Source organism: Bos indicus, chromosome 2, assembly GCF_029378745.1.
Source record: "Bos indicus isolate NIAB-ARS_2022 breed Sahiwal x Tharparkar chromosome 2, NIAB-ARS_B.indTharparkar_mat_pri_1.0, whole genome shotgun sequence".
NCBI classification, from domain to species: domain Eukaryota; kingdom Metazoa; phylum Chordata; class Mammalia; order Artiodactyla; family Bovidae; genus Bos; species Bos indicus.
This window is the reverse complement of record NC_091761.1, coordinates 62120817-62143442: the sequence shown is the minus strand read 5'-3', so window position 1 is coordinate 62143442 and position 22626 is coordinate 62120817. Positions and strand designations below refer to the sequence as shown.

At 36.3% G+C, this 22626-nt stretch overlaps 1 protein-coding gene and 1 pseudogene across 3 annotated transcripts in view; one reads left to right on the top strand and one right to left on the bottom strand.

The window, feature by feature from the left end:
* The window catches only part of RAB3GAP1 (RAB3 GTPase activating protein catalytic subunit 1), a 111383-nt gene that overhangs the window by 67319 nt on the left and 21438 nt on the right, over positions 1-22626 (top strand). For all 3 annotated transcript variants that reach the window (XM_019973500.2, XM_070768577.1, XM_070768584.1), the window contains exons 8-17: positions 1206-1305; positions 3482-3563; positions 8270-8338; positions 9616-9689; positions 12206-12298; positions 12716-12885; positions 15501-15590; positions 16589-16761; positions 18108-18162; positions 19009-19380. In XM_019973500.2, the coding sequence (XP_019829059.2) occupies positions 1206-1305; positions 3482-3563; positions 8270-8338; positions 9616-9689; positions 12206-12298; positions 12716-12885; positions 15501-15590; positions 16589-16761; positions 18108-18162; positions 19009-19380 (1278 nt within the window). The remainder of the gene's footprint in view (positions 1-1205; positions 1306-3481; positions 3564-8269; positions 8339-9615; positions 9690-12205; positions 12299-12715; positions 12886-15500; positions 15591-16588; positions 16762-18107; positions 18163-19008; positions 19381-22626) is intronic.
* LOC109568316 (ATP synthase subunit d, mitochondrial-like) lies at positions 21002-22114 on the bottom strand (annotated as a pseudogene).

The following is a 22626-nucleotide window of genomic DNA, read 5'->3' as shown; positions in this document are numbered from 1 at the left end:
CTGCCCTGTAAATATGATCATCAGTACCATCTTTCTAGATTTCATATGTATGCGTTAATATACAAAATCTGTCTTTCTGACTTCACTCTGTATAATAGGATCTAGATTAATCCACCTCATTAGAACTGACTCATGTGCTCCTTTTTTATAGCTAAGTAATATTCCATTGTGTGTATGTACCACAACTTCTGTATCCATTCATCTGTTGATGGACATCTAGGTTGCCTCCATATCCTAGCTATTGTACATAGTACTGCAGTGAACATTGGGGTACATGTATCTTTTTCAGTTATGGTTTCCTGAGGGTATATGCCCAGTAGTGGGATTGCTGGTTCGTATAGTAGTTTTATTCCTAGTTTTTTAAGGAATCTCCATACTGTTTTCTATAGTGGCTGTTATCAATTTGCATTCCTACCAATGGTGCATGAGGGTTCCCTTTTCTCCACACCCTCTCCAGCATTTATTGTTTGTAGACTTTCTGATGATGGCCATTCTGACTGGTGTAAGATGATACCTCATTGTGGTTTTGATTTGCGTTTCTCTAATAATGTGTGATGTTGAGCATCTTTTCATGTGTTTGTTGGCCCTCTGTATGTCTTCTTTGGAGACATGTCTGTTTAGATAGTCTGTCCAATTTTTGATTGGATTGTTTGTTTTTCTGGTATTGAGCTGTATGAGCTGCTTGTATATTTTGGAGATTAATCCTCTGTCAGTTGTTTCCTTTGCTGTTATTTCCTCCCATTCTGAGGGTTGTCTTTTCACCTTGCTTGTACTTTCCTTCATTGTACAAAAGCTTTTAAGTTTAATTTGGTCCCTTTTGTTTATTTTTGTTTTTATTTCTGTTACTCTAGGAGATGGGTCATGGAGGATCTTGCTGTGATTTATGTCAGAGTTAAGCAGCTTTATTTTAATGTAATTTGTTCTCTGGCATTATAGGCTGTGAGAATTTCCCCTATGAAAATGATTTCCTAAATTCCGCACCTTTGGCTCTAATAACTTCAGTGACTTAGTTTTCCTTTTTAATGGCTAGAATGTCATACATACATTTTTTATGGCTGGTTTATGTGTGCCATATCTAACACTATAACCTGAAAATCCCCATGTCATAAAGGTAGTAATTCATCTACTTCAGTAGTTTGAAATTTGCATCTAGTATTACAAGGGTACTAACATTTCATGATATTGTCTTTGCATTTACTTCTTAGGGATGTCCATTAACTCCATTGCCTCCAGTTAATATTGCTATACGGTTTACCTATGTTCTTCAGGATTGGCAGCAGTATTTTTGGCCTCAGCAACCTCCGGGTGAGATAATTTAGAACTATATTCAGAAACTAAAAGTAACAGTGTGTTTCAAGTGTTTGAAATATTTGTAACTCATTTTTAATGTATAGTGTTGCTAATTTCATTGCCCTTATCACTTTTTTCTCTTGAAAATTGTAGGTTTTTCTAGAGACAACTCTAGAATTATTCTAGACAATTACTCTAATTGTCAGTTACTCTCTACTTGACAATCTGTCTTTGAAAAAAATATTATTTATAAAGCATTCCCTTGCTATGGAACATTGTATGCTGAAAATTAGTACGTAATGAATAATTAAAATGTCTGCTTTCAGAATATAAGAAGAGAAACCTCTCTTCTATGCTGAGAACAGACGTGCACAGAACCTTATAGAGAGTAGAGTGTGAAGTAGAGGGTTAAATAAGGAAAGCAGAAAAAAAAAAAAAAGAAATGTATATATACACATATGCTGGGAAGAGCTGTAGAATATTTTACTTTAACTTGTGTTTTTATAAAAATTAATTAAAATCATTTTACCTACTTAGCCATTGATGTACTGATTAATTTCAGTTCAGTTCAGTCGCTCAGTCGTGTCTGACTCTTTGCAACCCCATGAATCGCAGCACGCCAGGCCTCCCTGTCCATCACTAGCTCCCGGAGTTCACCCAGACTCACGTCCATCGAGTCAGTAATGCCATCCAGCCATCTCATCCTCTGTCGTCCCCTCCTCCTCCTGCCCCCAATCCCTCCCAGCATCAGAGTCTTTTCCAGTGAGTCAACTCTTCGCATGAGGTGGCCAAAGTACTGGAGTTTCAGCTTCAGCATCATTCCTTCCAAAGAAATCCCAGGGCTGATCTCCTTCAGAATGGACTGAAAGAGTCCAAGGGACTCTTCAAGAGTCCAAGTGCTAAAGTTCACATTTAAATCCTGGTCAAACTCCAAGTCGCATCATCCTTTGATTCTACAATGTTGCTTTTCACCTTTTAATTTAATTAAAATTTATACAGTTATAGTCCAGCAATAATTTTTAGCTTGCTAAGTTTTAAAAAAAAAATTATTTTTGACTGTGCTGGGTCTTGGTTGCTGCTCAGATTTTTCTCTAGTTGTGACGAGGCGGGGCTACTTTCTACTTGCGATGCCTTCTCTTGTGGCGCACAGGCTTAATTGCTCTGTGGCACTTGGGATCTTCCCAGATCAGGGATCAAACCAGTGCCTCCTGCACATTAGTAGGTGGATTCTTTACCACTGAGCCACCATGGAAGCCCTAGCTCACTGATTTTAAACATGTCCTTATTATAAATTTTGAAGTTCTTTAATTCACATTTTATAATAAAACTAGTTATTTTGATCTCTGTTGTAAGCATTCTTTAGTTGGAAAAATGGAATGAACTGATTTGAGAAAATTTACTGACTCAAGTAATTGAACCATATTTAATGCTAATTTTAATAATTTAGTTAGGGTGTGGGTATTTGTCAAACATGATTTTAGTGAATCTGTAAATGTTCATAACTCAACAGTAGACTTTAGTAATTCACAGTGTTGTGTGAATAATTAAAAACAACCATTTGTGTTACTTTGAAGACAAATCTTTTTGACGTCTTTTAGAAGTGTTTATTCTTCAAGAGGGATGAAACTAAGCGATGATTTACCTTCTAAATTTTCCTCTAATCTCAGATACCATTCATAAGGGAATGGAAATTATTTTCTGTGCTTCAGATATTTCCATATGCTGTCAGCTTAAATAAAGTTTTATTAATGATGACTAATTTGGGCTATTCTGAAATTATTAACAGCAAAACTGATGAATGTAGGTTGATGATTAAATTTTTTAATACTTATTTAATTGTTCTTTTAAATAATATGAATCACATACTTAGAAAATTTTTAAAATTTACAAGAATAATATTCTCTTGAATAGTATTTAAGGACTGTTTCAGAAGGGCAAAATTTAGAATGCAGGCTTGAATACAGCACTTTACAAACAGGAATTAAATGTATCCTTTTACTATAACTTTCCGTTTTTTTTACTCTAACATTCTTGGAGGAAGTCTAATATCTGACAGCTTGCTCTCTAACTTGCTGTGTCTTAATGTAGACAGTTTTAAATCTATAATCTTTCAAAAGGTTGACATAATTAAATTTAAATTCTTATTTCTCCACTTTTGGCTAACTTGTGGAAATTTTTTTTTCTTCTTTAGATATAGATGCCCTTGTAGGAGGAGAAGTGGGAGGCCTGGAATTCGGCAAGTTACCATTTGGTGCCTGTGAAGATCCCATTAGGTGTGACTTGCGTTATATCATTTGAATTATGGGACTTTTAAAATTCTATTTGATGTTGATTTTACTGTGTTTTATAATACTGCAGCCTCCTGGAATGAATGTAGTACTGGAAATAGAGACCTGCTTGTAATAATCTGTCCATCTTTTTTTTTCCTCTGTAACTTAAGAAGTAAAAGAAGGTTTAAAGTAATATATAAAGCATATATAATACACTTAATGTATTAAGTGTATATTAATAGAATACATTAATGTAATGTAATGTATAATATAATGTAATATACAATAATAATACATTAATGTAATTAAGTGTATATTAATACACTTAATGTATAAGGAATCACTTCCTTATAGAAGTGATTCTTGACCTACTTTGGGGAAACGTTTTAAATACTGAAAAGCACAGACATTGTCATATAACACAAATTTTCGTGTGTCCATCACCCAGAGTTAACAATTTTTTGCATTTTTCCTGGCCACTTTTTCAAAATTAAGACGTAAATAAGAGACACAAAGGTGACCTTATAGGTTACCCAATTGCTTTTCTAGAAGAACTACTACTTAAAAAAAAAAAGAATAAAAACAACTGTTTCACGAGAAAATGTAGGGGTTGGAAAACTTCATCACTGCTAGCAAAATATTTGGAAAATATGAACAGTGCTGATATAAAAACTATCTCATTTGTTAAACTATTTGGTTATTTTAAAATATATATATTCACATTTTGTCGTTCAGTTGCTAAATTGTGTCCTACTCAGCGACCTCATTGACTGCAGCACGCCAGGCTTCCCTGTCTTTCACCATGTCCCGGAGTTTGCTCAAATTCATCATGTCCATTAAGTCAGTGATGCTATCTAACCATCTCATCCTCGGCTATCCTCTTCTCCTTTTGCCTTCTTTAATACTCTCACTTAAATGTAGAAATAATAATACTTTTCACTTAAAATCACTTAAGGGAGACGATAAAGTGGGTATCTTTTAAAATTGATATTTATTATATGTGCCAGACACTGTGCTAAGAGGAAGATCCTGAAGTAAGTAAAACTGACAGCTTCTGCCTTCTCGGCTTTTGTAGTCTAATTAAATAAAATAGATGAACTAATCACCTAAGTAAACTTAGAATTATAAATTATGGAATAATTTGAAGGAAAAGTATAGGTATGCCATCAGTAAAGTCTTCTCAAAGGAAAGGGTGTTTACTCTGAGTCTCAATTAGGGAAGAATTTAGCCAGGCAGAGAATGAGAGAACGACCATTCCAGGTGCAGGGAAGAGCCTATGCAAAGCACCCGGATGCAGGAAACGGCTTGGAAAGTCTATGGAAGGAAACAAAAGGTGGCTATCATGGCTAGAATGTAGTGGGCAAGCAAGAAACGGTGTCGGAGTGGATACAGATAGAATTGTGGCTTCCAGTGGGGTCGTTTATTTGAATTTTACTTAGAGAAGATTCTAGGGGGAGAGCAATAAACTGACCTGATAGAAATGTGGAGGTTTTAATTGTTAAATATTTCTTCCAAATCTGTATCGTGATGAGGAGTCAGTCAGCAAAGGAACAAGTGATTGAAGAACACAGAAATAAGTTGAGGGTAAGATGGTGCATGTGGCACACCATTTAAATCAAACAGTGATTAGCAAATATTGTGGGCACAGTGCTTTTGAAAAGGCATCTTTAATAGTGAAAGAGTCAGTATCTTGTCTCATTGTCAAAGAAATTTTTCTATAGTTAGAGGGAGAGGAGAGGACTTAATCATAAAAGCTTAGGAATTGCATTTGAGGTTCATACTTTAAAAAATTCAGTAGTGGATAGTTTTAAATTTCCAATCATTCTAATCATTTAAACTATATGATATCACATATTATTTGCAGTCATTTTTTACCTTAATTAGTTTTATTATGAATAATAAATTCATGTTCAGTGCAGAGAAAATGTAAAAATGGGCAAAACCCCTATGTTTAGTAGTCACATTGTCTAGTGGCAAACTGTTTAATAGTCAACTCTAATTCAAGCGAAAAATCAGTTTTTTGGATAGATACTTAGTAACTCAAATGTTTAATTGGGACCATTGTAGAACCAGGCTCAGAAAATAGCCTTGAGCCAAGCCTGCCTAATTGTCTGGTTCATAACCCAGGTTACACTGCATTGTTGTGGAGTGCTGGCCCACTGTGAATTCCTAACTGTGCTTACAGATTCAGATTCTCAGACTAGAGTTGCCAGTTAGTCAAGTATCACCAAAGAGCAAAGAAATGAAGTAATTGACCCTTTTGACTTCTATATTCTCTGAACATAACAAGTGAGATCAGAATCTAGACAGGAGGAAAAAAAATCATTAAATTTATAATCACCTACTCATAGGTGCTCACTGACCACAGCTTGCTATATGTGCTTCTGACCATTTTTCATATATATGAATTAGGTGTGTATATGTACATGTTTATGTGTATATATGCAGCAGATCCCCCAACACCACCCTCAAGTTGATTTGCTAGGAGAACTTGTAGGACTCAATGTATAGCTGTGCTCATGCTTATTTACTAAGAAAAAGGATATGGTGCAAAAATCAGCAAAGGGAAAAGGCATATGGGGTGAGGTCCGGAGCAAATGAAGGACAAACTTCATCTTCCCATGTAGTCACACAGGACACATTCAGTTCCCCCAGCAATGAATTGTGACAGTATGTGTGAAAGGGTGTCTACCAGGGAAGCTCACTAGAGGCTCAGCACTTAGAAGTTTTAATCAGAGACTGGTCATGTAGGCACCCTCTGGCTAGCCTGTACCAGAAGGAAACCAGATATTTCCATCAACCGTGTTTTTGGCACAGGTAATTTAGGCACAGGGAATGATAGGAACCCTCCTGAAATTCAAGTTCCCAGATGCCAAACCAGGGACTAGCCTTGCAAGTAATCCTTTCTCAGTGTTAGGCCTGCTATGGTAACTCTTTTTTGCACAGTATTTATTTTATAAATATATGTCATCATACATTTTTTGTGGCTTGTTATTTTATAATTTTACATGAAAAGTTTCTGAAATTTAATTTTCATCTATAAAAAGAGGTCAGCAAACTATGACCTGTGGACCAAATCTGACCAGTGGCCTGTTTTTATATACATAATGAGCTACATTACCATAGTTTTAATGGGCTGAACTCTGGATGGTGAAACTGTAGCCCAAAAGACGTCCCTACAGTTAGCCCATGAATGTGCCCGGAATCTGTATGCACTGTGGATGGTCTTCACGGGGCTAGGTCTTGTTCACCCCATGCTCTTCTGATGTAATGGAGCTTAGGGATCTGCTCAGCCTCCAGCAGAGCCTGCACCAGGCTTCCAGCAGATCTGCTCAGAATTTGATGCCTCTTAGCCAATCTACCCTTCATGGGTCTCCACCAGGGAAAGCCACCCCAAGCACACCAAAGGCTCAGGGGGTGAAGTCTCAACCCAAGAAAATTATAGTAGAAATCATGCTCCCCAACCTCGTGAGACAGTGAGACTTCCCCTCCCATATCTCCTTCATCAGGAAGACTGGTGATGGTCAACCTCAAGGTCAAGCTGCACCAGTGCGTCCAGATGATGGACCCCGAGAGTCTTAGAGAGCAGCTGTCCCCAACCTTTCTGGCACCAGAAATGGCTTTCATGGAAGACCAGGGTGGGAGGTGGTTTCAGGATGATTCAAGCACATGGCATTTATTATGTACTTTTTTATTATTATTACCTCACATCCCTGGCTTGGGAAGATCCCTTGGAGAAGGGAATGGCAACCTATTCCAGTTTTCTTGCCTGGGAAATCCCGTGGACAGAGGAGCCTGGCAGGCTACAGTCCATGGGGTCACAAAGAGACACGACTCAGTGACTAAACAACAAGGGACTAAAAGTGGTTTTACATTGTTGAGGGTTTTAAAAGAAAAAAACAAGAATATAGCAAACTATTGATACATGGCCCATAAGAAGCACAAAATACTTCCCAGAGGATCCTTTGTAGACAAAGTATGCCAATTCCTGAACTATAAAAATAATATTTTCAAAATTGAGATATAACTTATGTACCATAAAAGTTACAATTTTAAAGTATACAAATTAGTGTTTTTAGGGTTCAGAGTTGTGCAACCATCGTTAGTATCTAATTCCACAACATTTTCATTACCCTAAAAAGAAACCCCTCACCTCTTAACTATCACTACCTCCACCTCACCCCCTGCCCCCGCCATCCCAGTCTCCCTAGGGCCTCTGGGTCTAGACTGATATTAATGTACTTTTTGCCTATATGGATTTGCCTTTTCCGGACATTTCATATGGGTTGGATTATACCATATGGGACCTTTTGTATCTGGCTGTTTTCACTTAGCATCTTTTAGAGGTTCATCCACATTGTAGTGTGAATCAGTGTATCATTGCTTTTTGTGGCCATATAATATGCTGTCCTATGGAATAGTGCTATGTTTTACTTAACTCATCAATTGACACACATTTGGTTTACTTACACTTTTTGGTTATTATGTATAGCATGGTTTTTTCTTGCAGACATTAATATAAATGTGCCACCATTTGCTAAACCAGGTGCTTACAGTTTTATTATATTACAAATCATGACCATTTTTAGCATACTTTTTGGGGCATATTTCCAGTTATTTACTGAGGATACAATTCTAGAAGTAGAATTGTTGAATCAGGTATATATACATTATTAAAGCTTACAGATATATTGTATGTTTTGTTTCAGTGAACTCCATTTAGCAACTACATGGCCCCACCTGACTGAAGGTATCATTGTGGATAATGATGTTTATTCGTAAGTATGTTAAAAATAGTACATTAAGAGTCACAGATTTCAAAAGACTAACTGCCCAGTGGGTTAGCAATTTTTCTTTGAATCAATTTCTGATATGGTTGTTTGCTTTTGTTTTTAAAGATCAGTTTTTAGACTGATGTATATTAGAAATGTGTTTTAAGCTGTGGACTTTGGAGACAGGATCCTTAGTTCCGGGGTAATGAGCAGTCTGCATCTTACTTGGGCTTAGCGAAGATGTCTCTAGTTAGTTTGGGAGTCAGTGTATAATTCTTTTGGACTTTGTGTAGCTGGTAAGAACATTTGATAAAGGACTTTGAAGAGATGATGGTCATTAAAAAATGTGGGAAGAATATTTGATTGTTAAATGCCATAAATAACAAAACATCCATATCATATACTCCTGTGCAATGGAAAAATTGCACAGGAAAAAATTGAAAATTGCAGTGAACCCTATCCTAGAAGAATGTGAGGAAAGAGGAATGTAATTTTGGTATCTTCTCATGCTTGATGCAAAACTGTGAGAAATAGGACAGTTTTTGTTTTTTTTTTTTAAATAGTTAAAAGTGTTCTATTTTCTGATGGAAGAAGTAACACAAGCTTTTAAAATCAGATAATTTAGATGGGTATAAAGAAGAAAGATTACCTACAATTCTATTACTTAAAAAATTAGCACTTAACATTTAAGGGTATTTCTATTTAAAGTATAAGTTTATATATTAATTTACTTTATTCATATAATACAGTTATTCATTGAATAGATGTAGATCTGTGTTGTCAATTTGTAAAGTACTGCATAATATCCCATTAAGTGAATGCAGCATAATCTGTTTAACTGAGAAAATGGGGCACTTGATCTTGTGGAAATTTTTATAGTTTTCTTTTTTATTAATAGATAGTATAATAAAAACAGATTAGGATTATTGTACATTTTTGCTTGTTTCTCATTTCTCATTTTGTTTCATTTATTCCTAAAATATTCTCATTAGGTTATCATTGTATGTTACCTGATCAGAATCATTTTTATGCTTTTTGATTAGTTTGTTCTGATTTTGGTTTTTCCTTTTGTACCTTTTTGTCTAAGAATTTTGTCTTAGGGTTTTATTTTTAAAAACTCACCTAAATGGTCTTCTGCATGTGAATAGCAGTAAGTTTAAGGGAGGCGAAATGGATTGCTTGTCCTTCTATGTAATGTTTTCATTAAGACTGCATTTTGGTAAATTTATGAACCTTGCAGATTGCTATAAATAGGATCTTGTGTTTATCATTTTGCATTTTAGTGATTTGGATCCTATGCAGGCTCCCCATTGGTCTGTTAGAGTTCGAAAAGCTGATAATCCTCAGTGTTTACTAGGTAAGATACTTACGTTCCTTTCCTGAAATACCACGTATTTGTCTGTTCTCCAGATCAGGAACACTGGATGTATTCTTTATACTTTATTTCACCTATCTGAAAATTTTTTTTAAGTTTTTTACATTGTGACCTTCTCAGTTAACATCATTAACAATTAATCTTTGTCAACAGCAGTGACTCCTTCTGGTTATTCTTAAATAATAATAGCAGACTTTTTGTCATTCAGTTTTAACCAGTCCATACCTCAAAATTCTCTTATGTTTCCCCAGGATCTGAGTTTTATTTTCCTAAAGCTTTATGTGACTTCTTTTTTCCTTCTGTGGCATACTCTGCTTCTTCCATTCTGGTTAGTGGAACCCTTTTTGTCTTTTGTCATCCCTCTATGCTTGCAGTATATAATAGGATGAACACTGAATTTGATGGTCTTGTTAGAGCTTTCTGTAGGGCTCTGTACTGTATCTGCAGATATATTTTCTGATAGAGGAAAAGAGGTGTAAATAATCTTGTACATGTCATAGGGATATTTGAAATGAAATAACAGTATGTAGAAGTGAAAGTCACTCAGTCGTGTCCAATTCTTTGCAACCCCATGGACTATACAGTCCGTCAAATTCACCAGGCCAATACTGGAGTGGGTAGCCTTTCCCTTCTCCAGGGAATCTTCCCAACCCAGGGATCGAACCCAGGTCTCCTGCATTGCAAGCAGATTCTTTACCAGCTGAGCCACAAGGGAAGCCCAAGAATACTGGAATGGGTAGCCTATCCCTTCTCCAGCAGACCTTCCTGACCCAGGAATCAAACTGGGGTCTCCTGCATTGCAGGCAGATTCTTTACCAACTGAGCTATCAGGGAAACCCTGATATAACATTATAGAAATTTATTTCTAGAACATTTAGAACATATAGAACATTTCTGTAACATTATAGAAATGTTATAACATTATAGAAATACTTTAAAAACTATCATTCGCTCTTCAGGTCATAATTATTATATCCCATATCTAGAATTATCTTTCTCTTCCTGCTTTTGTAGATAATGTCTCTTTCATGAAGTCTTCTGAACCCATCTCCTCTTTCCAGTCTTTTTCTCTCTTGTATTTAGTGGATGTGAAAATTATTTTTTCCATTTCTGTGTTCATCCATGCCACATTTATTTCATACAACGTGATACATTGTCATTCAGCTGATGGAGTTATTACTAAATATTTATTGATGACAGTATTGGGGCATTTCCGTAAAGCTTTTTTGCCTGAGCTCTGTGTCATTTGTCATGTTATTCATTAAATGCTAATTAGCATTTATGTATATAAGGTAAAATTCCTGCCATCTTTGTCTTGAGGTATAGGAAAGTAGTGAGGCTTCCTTGGTGGCTCAGTGGTAAAGAATCTGCCAGCCAATACAGGAGACATGGAAGACGTGAGTTTGATCCCTGGGTTGGGAAGATACCCTGGAGAATAAATGGCTACCCACCAGTATTTGTGCCTAGGAAATTCCATGGACAGAGGAGCCTGGCAGGCTTTCTAGGAGGTTGCAGAGAGTCAGACATAACTTGGTGACTAAAACAATAAGAACATTGGGAGGTAGGTAGAGGGTTGATACAAAATGTTTTAGAGTTGGATAGACCTTGTTTTAAATCCTAGATCCACCAACTTCATGAGAAGAGATACTATTTATCTTATTCAGGCCAATAGTAAGTGCTTAATATTACTATGTCCAATTATTTTTCCTTTCATTCTAGAGGGAATTATAAGAAGAAACTTTTAATATCCTGGGACATACAGGGAAAGTAAAAGCAAGGCTACCTTTGAAATGGGATTAATTTTTTGCATTGGGTGGAGAAACTGAATGGTTCCTTTTCTTTGTTTTTTTTTTTTTAATGTCAAACTTAATGCATTTTTATGACCAGAATTGCAACAAGAGTGGCAAGTGTGTCTCATTTTTTTTATTCTGGGTCAAGACTAATCTCATGGGCCTGCTCAGATGTTAACCTCTTGACTGGAAGGGCAGGTAGATCATGCAAGAGTTCAATTTTTTTTTTAATTTCTATGAGAATATAGTTGCTTTATAATGTGTTTCTGTTGTACAGCATAGTGAATCAGTTACATGTATACATATATCTCTTCTTTTTAAAATTTCTTTCCTACTTAGATCAGTGCAGAGCACTGAGTAGAGTTCCCTTGAATGTTTTTTTTTTTTCTGCCATATGTTGAAAGTGAAAGCGAAGTCGCTCAGTCATGTCTGACTCTTTGTGACCCTATGGACTACATCCTGCCAGGGTCCTCCATCCATGGGATTTTCCAGGCAAGAATACTGGAGTGGGTTGCCATTTCCTTCTCCAGGACATCTTCCCGACCCAGGGGTTGAACTCAGGTCTCCCGCACCACAGACTCTACCATCTGAGCCACCAGGGAAGCAATATGTTAGTTAATAGCTTTTGTGAGAAGACATGTATCTTTATTTATAGGACTGACTTCTTTCAGTTACATTTCAAAAATGAGTAACGTTTTTTCTGTGTAGGTGATTTTGTCACTGAATTTTTTAAAATTTGCCGTCGAAAGGAGTCAACTGATGAGATTCTTGGACGATCCACATTTGAGGAAGAAGGGAGAGGTGACTTACCTTTTTCTTTTTTTTAAAGTTATTTTCAAATGTCTAACTCTTTCACACATTTTCCAGCAACTTTTCATCTGTTCTTCTCATTCAGGTTATATTAGGGAATCAAGTTTTGATGAACTGAACAGCTCCCATTTTCTCTTGGCTATACCCTGAGCTTAAAACATGTGTGATTAATAAGAAAATGTAAGATATTTTAAAAAACAGTTTTAGAGGTTTATTTTTGAAGTTCCTGGGCAGAAATTGTTACACCTTTATTAATCATGCATTCATATAAAGTTGAACATGTGTATTAATGAAAAGTCACTGATGAAAAGAGTGACTAAAGTATTCTGTACAGTCATCAGTTTATTCATCACTTTGACCTGCTAGGGTTGGTGATGTAATATGTATTCATTTCTATTCTTTTTATAGAAATTGCTGATATAACTCATGCTTTGTCAAAGTTGACAGAGCCTGCACCAGTTCCAATTCATAAATTATCAGTCTCGAACATGGTGCACACTGCAAAGAAGAAAATACGGAAACACAGAGGTGTAGAAGAATCACCACTGAATAATGATGTCCTCAATACTATTCTCTTGGTAACTAAATGTAATGTTTTTATGTGTCTGTATGTGCACTCATTTATTATCTATACAGTCCCATCTGTGTGGCAGGTACTGGATGGGGATATAAAATGAGTAAAACACAGTCTCCACATTCAGAGTTGCCACTGGTGTAGTGGGAATAAGAAAAATGAACAGTAATTACAATACCATGTTACATGTAAGAATTCTGGCAAAGGGCCTGTGAGAACACAGCAGAGGGGTGCATCTGTCTGTCTGAGCAGTGGGAATCAGGGAGAGCTTCATAAAGAGGGGACAATTGAGCTAGTCATAAATGGATGAAGGTTTAGAAGTAGATGAATTGCAGAGGCCTGAGAGAGCATGGCGGATAATCTGGTAGATTGCAGGGTACTTCCCAGAGGCGGGTCAGGGATGAGACTGGAGAGTAGCTGGTGAAGTGCTTGCTGAAGCATGGGACTTCGGTTTAATGCCATTTTAAGCAGGAGGTTGACATGATCAAAATGGTATTCTTGAAAACTTTATAGCAAGTACTAGAAGGGGCTAGGGTGTCTCCTAGGTATAGGTTGGTGGAACGGGTCCAGCCCAGGAACCATACACACCAGGGTTAATCTTGATTTGTTGTTTGACTTTGAACAAGCCATTTAAGTTCAGTTTCTTCATCTGAAGTGAATCTAATAAAAGCCTGTGAGGTTGTTGGACGGATTAAAGGACCTTCTGTTACACTGGTGTTTAATAGAACTTTGCTGCTGCTGCTGCTAAGTCACTTCAGTCATGTCCGACTCTGTGCAACCCCATAGACGGCAGCCCACCAGGCTTCCCCGTCCCTGGGATTCTCCAGGCAAGAACACTGGGTTGCCATTTCCTTCTCCAGTGCATGAAAGTGAAAAAATAAAGTGAAGTCGCTCAGTCATGTCTGACTCTAGCGACTCCGTGGACTACAGCCTTTCAGGCTCCTCTGTCCATGGGATTTTCCAGGCAGAAGTACTGCAGTAGGGTGCCATTGCCTTCTCTGAGAACTTTGCTAAATGATAGCTATCCTTACTATAATTGTAGTTACAATCTTACTTCTGACAACCTGTGCATTAAGACAGTCTTGGGAAAAACCTTTAAGAGTAGTGCAATGAAAAGAATATAGGACTTGAAAACTTGAAGTTAATTTTAGCCCTGCTGTTTATCTGAGCAAGACTTTTAGCCAGATTTTTAGTTCGTTTATTTGCAAGAGATGTGGGCACTGATATATAGCTCACGTAGTGGTATGAAAATAGGATACTGTGTATAAACGTGCTTAACTAGTGGATGTTGACACTTGGTTGTTCCTCTCCTTAAGAAGAAAAATCTCTTCAACATGTTCTGTCAGTTCAGTTCAGTTCAGTTGCTCAGTCGTGTCCAACTCTTTGCAACCCCATGAATCACAGCACGCCAGGCTTCCCTGTCCATCACCAGCTCCTGGAGTTCAATGAGACTCACGTCCATCGAGTCAATGATACCATCCAGCCATCTCATCCTCTGTCATCCCCTTCTCTTCCTGCCCCCAATCCCTCCCAGCATCAAGGTCTTTCCCAGTGAGTCAACTCTTTGCATGAGGTGGCCGAAGTATTGGAGTTTAAGTTTCAGCATCAGTCCTTCCAATGAACACCCAGGACTGATCTCCTTTAGGATGGACTGATTGGATCTCCTTGCAGTTCAAGGGACTCTCAAGAGTCTTCTCCAATACCATAGTCCAAAAGCATCAATTCTTCAGCACTCAGCTTTCTTCACAGTCCAACTCTCACGACCATACATGACCACTGGAAAAATCTCTTCAACATGTTCTGTTCAGTTCAGTTCTGTAGTACATGGCGAAGTATGCAAAGGAATCACAAGTCAGCGGTACCACAAAACACTTGGGGAGATTAGTGATTAAAGGATTGAAAGTAAATTTCGGTAAAGAAGGCCCCTTCTTAAGGATATATCCTTAAGAGATTTTATTCCAATTATGTAGCTCAGTTGTATGCACTGCAGTTTTTTTTAACCACTCTGCATACCCTCACATATGCACCCTCACCCTCACATAAATCCTCACATGTATTAACAGAAATCATGTAGAAAAGATTCATCGGTCATTACAGGTTTAGTCTGCTTCCCACTTTATCTTACGAGATACTCTGTAAGTATCTCATAAGATAAAATTATGGGTCTTTAATGTCATACTTGCAGCATTTCATATATGAAAACCTGTGGGTTGTATTTCTCTATGGAGCCTCACAAATGTTTGGGTATTTCCAGTTTTTCTTTTATAATTTTATCTATTTAATAATAACACTTTTTAAAAAATTTAATGATCTTGGATGAGCCTGAAATCATGGTATACAGATTCTGGTTTTGCATTCTGTGAACTAAACAATTAACAGAACCTTGTGGTTACATTTAAGAAAAATCTGATTTTAAAATTGACTAGCCACTCTGTTTTTTGGAGAAAAATAGAAAATATTTGAGATAGTGTAGAACCAACTGGCTGATACAGTAAGAGCATTCTCATTGTTTTAAAACCATAAGCATTAAAATGTCAAATGGTGTTTATAAAAGTTACAAAAGTCTGCAAAGTAAGAAATTTCATTGAAAATGTGGTTATTTTCTTTCTTTCCCATAAGTTCTTATTCCCTGATGCTGCTTCTGAGAAACCATTAGATGGGACTTCTTCAACAGACAATAGTAATCCTCCACTAGAGAGTGAAGAATATGTAAGTTAATGTTAAATATTTAAAATGCATTGAATTTCTAGGGATTTTGCTATATTTCTAGCAACAGTCATGAAATCTACTTCACAAGAATGGCTACTGTAAACAGTTTTATATCTCTATACCTGTCATTTAAGCTCTTCCTCAGTTTAACAAAGACTTGGATGAGGAAAACGTGATAATTTTCTAGCATTCACTATAAAACTTTCTCTGTTGTGAAATAAGGATCTTTTTATTGTAAAAATCACCTTAGGAAAACTTGAGTGATGATTATGGCCTCCATTCAGTGACCTACTATAGAACGTTAACATAGATACATATTTTGGGTAAAAGAAGTTTTCTGGAAATAATGAAAAAATATACTGTGTATGGTTATAGGCTATCCTTTAGTTTAAACTTTTCATAAGTCATCAAATTTATGTTTTGCAATGGATTCTTCTTTATATTTCAAAACTAGATAGAGGGTAGAAAATTCTTTAATTGAAGTAATGTGTAAAATGAAGTATAATTTTCATATTTTCCTTTTTGAAGTCTTTGATAAGTTGAGAAATAAGTTTAAATTGTGTAGAGATATATCAAATTGTTAATACTGTTAGAAAGTGATTTCATGAAGTGAGAGGGAAAAGCAGGGCTTTTCATTTTTAGTTTATACAGTTCTGATTTTATGTTTTTGGTTTTGGCAAGTGCATATTCATTTGTAATTATAAGATTTTTATAACGCATGAAATTTAGAGTATATCTTAAAGATTTCACAGAAGAAACTGAAAGCTGTACCTTTAGCCTTACTAAAATGTAGTGTCACTTTTTGATCCTTGTAGAGATCTTGAAAACATGGAGCTGCCTAAAAAAAATTCAGGCAATAATGTTTTAGACAGTTGATAAAAGCCTGGCTGTTAGGATAGATTAATTTCAGGTATTAAAATCTCTGCCTACACAGTTTCTGATTATACATGTAAATATATTGGTAACAAGTTTTTTTGTTTCTATTTTGTTAAATTTAGAATCTCTACAATCAGTTCAAATCTGCACCGTCTGATAGTTTAACATACAAGTTGGCTTTGTGTCTTTGTATGATCAATTTCTACCATGGAGGACTGAAAGGAGTGGCACATCTCTGGCAGGAATTTGTTCTTGAAATGCGTTTCAGATGGGAAAACAACTTTCTGATTCCAGGGTAATAATTTCAATTCCCGATTGTAGAGATAGTATTTTTATTTGTTCACAAAATTTGACTTCTGACTCATTAATTCTCCTCTTGTAGGAAATCTGCCCCAAGAAAATGGTAAGAAACTTAAGATATGATTTCTGTTCATTGGTGTTCACTATAATAGGAAGAAAAAGTTAATCTAATTATCAGACATTAATTTAGTTCAGTCGCTCAGTCGTCTCTGACTCTTTGTGACCCCATGAACTGCAGCACGCCAGGCTTCCCTGTCCATCACCAACTCCTGGAGTCTACTCAAACTCATGTCCATTGGGTCGGTGATGCCATCTGACCATCTCATCCTCTGTTGTCCCCTTCTCCTCCAGCCTTAGATCTTTCCTAGCATCAGGGTCTTTTTCAATAAAGAGTGGTTAAATAAATCATCATGTATTTCTATAATGGAGAGTTTTTTCCCAAGAATCCCTGTTAACATAGAAGATGATCGCAGTATTTGTGGTAAAGTAGACTATACTGTTATGTATACAGTGCTTTCAACTATGCTGATAGAGAATATTAGAAAATATAAAGAATATATATAGAAATATGTATAGAAAAATAATGAAAAAGAAATATAACAAAATGTTAACAGTAGTTTAGTTGGAGGGAAAACATCTTTATAGAGTTCAGAAGTTTGGGTGTTAAATATTACCTATAAATTTTTTATATAGCTTATGTTGACATTTCATTTAAAGGGTTTAGCATATATATTGATACTGTATAGGTTACTGTTCATTTGCCCATCCTACTCAAACTAAGGGAGGAGAATCATGATATTGGTAATACAAAATGGTAACTGATCCAAAAATGTTTACTCCTAAGTCATTTGCCAGCCTCTACTTAACTGGATTCTCTCTTGGCTAATTATTGGGAACCACCTCATTTAGATTAGAGGAAATCCAGGCTCCCTTCAGCAAAAGAGAGGTGGAGATCAATGGATTTTATATTGAGAATCTACCATAATGATTGAGAACTGAATAAATAGTATAACTTCCTTTGTAGTGTTTGAAAAACTGCATGCTAGCTACTTCCTAGGGTGGATTTCAAGGCTTTACATTTTTTAAGTTTCTGTTAGCTTGAGAGCTATCACTACTTTGCTGTTGCGTTTTGTCTCTTGTACTTGCTGTTGGTAAATTATGGACTAGGAGAATAAAATAAATTTTGATCTTTTAATTTTATTTGCTCCATCTAAGTTGCCTAATCTGTAGAAGTCTAGTTTTGCTTTCTTATCTATGTGATTTAAATATATGGTAGTATAAAAATACGCATATCTGAAGCAATTCTACTGATAAGCTTTTTTCTATTACTTTACTTGATAGATTAGCAAGTGGACCTCCAGATCTGAGATGCTGTTTACTGCATCAGAAGCTACAGGTAAAAATTTCCCAGTGGCAGTATATAATTTGTGACAGTGGTTAGGTCAAGTTATTCTGACATTAAATATAATAATAGATTATAGGCTGTTTTCATTGTGCTGCTGTAGGTTACTTAAGTCACTGTCATTCACACCAAGGTCCAGGGAAAGGGTGGAGACTGAAAATAAAATACTCAGGCAGTGGATAAATTTTTACTGTAACTGTCACTGGTGGAACAGCAATTTCTTCAGTCCTTGTCCTTGCAAAGGAAAAAATTCATTCGAGAGATATAGAGCAGTTTTAAGCAGCAGCAGTTTTGTTAAGCAAAGAGAAAATAAGCTGTCATGAAAGGATGAGAATGGGTAGTCTAGAAACCAGAAACCGCCCTGAAGTGGGGGTAGGGTTGGTTTTTAAGAGTGGTAGAAATTCTCTTCCTGTGTCTTGTGTTATTTGACAAGTTGATTGACAGCTTTAGCTTATATAACTTGTATCCTTGTGCACAGGTGCTTACCCATAAACACCAAGCAAAACCCACAGAGGGCGGGCAAAAACTGCAATGCTGGTTTATTACAAACACAGTGTAATGAGCCCTGGGTTATTACTTGGAGTCACCTTTTAGGTCTTGGTGCCCTTGTGCTGGCAGTTTTTGTCTAGCTTTCGCCTAATAAGGCTGGTAACTTAGGGATCCTTGACCACAAAAGCAAGGGTCTCTGGGTATATTCTGATCACCAGTGTCCAGGATGGGGAAGGAAGAATAACTCTGTCCACGATATGGCTGGTACCCATGCATGTCTAACTAACAATTCATATATAATAATAAATATAATAATAAAATAATAAATAATTTTGTTTCTCTTTTCTTAAGATGTTAAATTGTTGTATTGAAAGAAAGAAGGCACGTGATGAGGGGAGAAAGACAAGTCCTTCAGATAATGTGACTAATACATATTCAGGGGATGCTGGAAAATCTGGAGATCAGCTGGGGCCAGATAATTTGAGAGAGACAGATAAGGACAAAGGAGAGGTGGGAAAATCATGGGATTCTTGGAGTGACAGCGAGGAAGAGTTTTTTGAATGCCTAAGTGATACTGAAGAACTTAAGGGAAATGGACAAGAGAGTGGCAAGAAAGGAGGACCTAAGGAGATGGCAAGTTTAAAGCCAGAAGGACGACTCCATCAGCATGGGAAACTCACACTGCTACATAATGGAGAACCTCTCTACATTCCAGTGACCCAGGTGGGACGGGGACTGGTTCTTTAAGTTGTGTTGTTGTTGTTGTTGTTATTGTTGTTTACATAACTTTATCCTAGTAGGAGATGATTACTTCGGATAAAGGCACTTCTTTAAACAGTCTGTGTCTAAAGATCTATAGATTTGAAATCTAAATAAACTATTGGAGTTTTTAGGTCTACTATTTGTGCAACTAAGAAATGTTTTGAAGTTTCAGTAGATAGTACTTCATCATGTATACAGTGACCTGTTAGTTCTTCAGGTGTTTAAAAAAAATCCAAAAATATTGGTGGGAAGAACAAAAGTAAAAATGCTTGATTTGTGTAATTAGTTCTTATCTGTTCAATATATAGTTTGAACACATTTTATACCCTTAGGGAGTGGAATAGCAATAGCTCAAGACCTAAGGAAGAGCAATGGTTTTTGGATTTTTTGGGGGTTTTTTTGCATAGGTAATAAGTGAGTATATTTTATTGTGAAAATCTCAATCTAGAAAAAGTGAAAGTCACCACCCATTAATTCCAGGTCTTATCTGTATAAATAACCATTATTATTGGTTTGGATTATAGTTTTCTATACCTATTTCTATGCATTGATGTATGTATACATATGCATATGATACACAGTTTTGTGGATTTTTAAAAATCTGTGTATTGATATGTAGCTTTTTAACCTAAAAGCTTGAAGATCTCTTCATGTCATTACATACAGGTCTACTTCATCTCTTTAATTGCTGTATAATATTCCACAGGATGGAAGAGCCATAGTTTTATTCTTCCTCTCTTAATGCATAATATGTTATTTGAAGCTTATTGCTATTATCATGCTACAGTATAAATTCTTGTTTTTCAGTATTATCTGTTTCACATATGAGTGTTTCTCCAAGGGAGAAATGGAATTTCTATATAAACAAATATATAAGATATAAAATTCCTCTTCAAAAGGGCTGTACCTACTTTATACCCCATCATTGATGAGTATAGGAATAAGGGAATACCACTATCTCCCCAACTTTGTTTTCATACTTCCTTCCTTCCATAAATATGTGTTGAGTACCTAGTATATGTTAGCCACTGTCTTGGGACTATAGGATTTTAGTAGCAAAATTATATAGTACACTTCTTGAGCTCATGTTACTTGTATTCATATTTTATTTAATTTTTTATAAAAAACTGATATTACCAGTCATAAAAGCTTTTGCCAGTATGATGGGCAGAAGTGGTATCTCAATGTTCTAGATTGTATTTCTCTGATTTTGATGAACCTTAGCGTCTTCTTAGTATGTTTCCAGCCTATAAGTTGCATTCCATTTTTCCTTTAGGTTGATGTTCTATTCTTATTGATTTATATGATTCCTTTATATTTTAAATATAAATAATCTGTTATATACATTGTATATGTTTTCTCCTAGTTATTTTAAAAACATGTCTATGTACTTACCTATTGAATTATAAATTATAACTAAAGTGCACGAACTTCAAGTGATTAGTTTGAGTTTTTTCATATTTAGATACCCATTTAACTACTACTCATATCAAGATACAGAAAATTCTCATCATCCTAGAATAGCAATGATCAATAGAACTTTCTTTGAAGATGAACATGAGTATTTTGTGCTCTCCAGTATTATAGCCATTATCTATCTATATGTACTATGTTATATAACTTCCCTATATTATTATTTTTAATGTACACGGTTTATAATTCAAGGGCCAGAGCTTTCTCCCAGACTCAAGTTTATAAATTCTCAATTGACTTGTGAGGCCAGTAGGAGTACTTCTTGTCTAATTTGGTTTCTGGAGAGACTTCATTCAAGTCCTTAGTGGTCAGCTGATCAAATGGATTTATGTTCCTCATCTTCTCCAACTCTTTCTCATAGTCCTAAATCCTGGTCTTTGGGAGAGACAAAACCTCAGCACAGCTTTTCACATCTTCTTTTCTTCAGCATCCACCTGGGCAGTGTATTAATCCTCTGATATAGGAACCTTTGGACTTCCTTGGTCTCTCAGCTGGTAAAGAATCTGCCTGCAATGCAAGAGACCCTGGTTCGATTCCTGAGTCAGGAAGATCCCCTGGAGAAGGGATCGGCTACCCACTCCAGTATTCTTGGGCTTCCCTGGGAGCTCAGTGGGTAAAGAGTCCATGTGCAATGCTGGAGACCTGAGTTCTATCCCTGGGTTGGGAAGCTCCCCTGGAGGAGGGCATGGCAACTCCAGTATTCTTGCCTGGAGAATCCCCATGGACAGAGGAGTCTGGCAGGCTACAATCCGTGGGGTTGCAAAGAGCTGGACTGAGCAACTAAGCACAGCAGAACCTTTAGGGCATTAAACTTCTTCTCAAAGTCATTCACCAAGCTAGCTTTTGCCGCGTTTGCCTTGTATAAGCCCAGTCGATGGCAGGTGGCTTCTCAGGCAGAGTAGCCAACCTGAAAGTGAGGGTCTTATTCCAGGACTTCAAGGAGTTAGCCACGGCCTTCTGGTTTTGGGGGATGATCTCCCCAAAAGCTATCTAGTCAGTGGCTTTTAGAGCAAGTTTCCATCCAGCCATCTTAAGAACCTTCACCAGCCCCAGGTGGCCCACTAATTGGAGGATAATTGTTTCACAATATTGTGTTAGTTTCTGCCATATATCAGCATGAATCAGCCATAGGTATACATATGTCCACTCCCTTCTCAGTACTCTTCATAATTTCAATCATTTTAATTTTTGCCTTTCTGGTGGTGGTTTGGTACTATCTCATGTTTTCATTTCTCTGATGAATAATAATACTGAATACATTTTCATATATTTATTGCCCATTTGGATGTTTTCCTGGTGAAGTGCCTGTTCAAGACCTTTACCTATTTTTCAAAGTTAGTTGTCTTTTTTCTTATTGTTTTAAAAGAATTCTTCACATATTTTCAATCTGAGTCCTTAATTATATGTGTATATGTGTGTGTGTATGTGTATATATATATATATATATATATATGTAACAGTTTCTCCTAGTCTGTGCATTGCTTATTCACTTTCTTAATGATGCTTTTTGTTGAATAGATATTCTTAATTTTAATAAAGTCTGATCTACCAATGTTTTTCTAATGTAGATACTGCTTTTGTGTCCCATTAAGAAATTAACTACCCTGAGGTCCTGGAGATACTCTGGTGTTTCCTTCTGGAAGGTTTATAGGTTTGCCCATCATATTTATGCTTGTGATCCATCTTAGATTGACTGTGCTTGGTGTGAGGAAGAGGTTAAGATTCTCTTTTTCT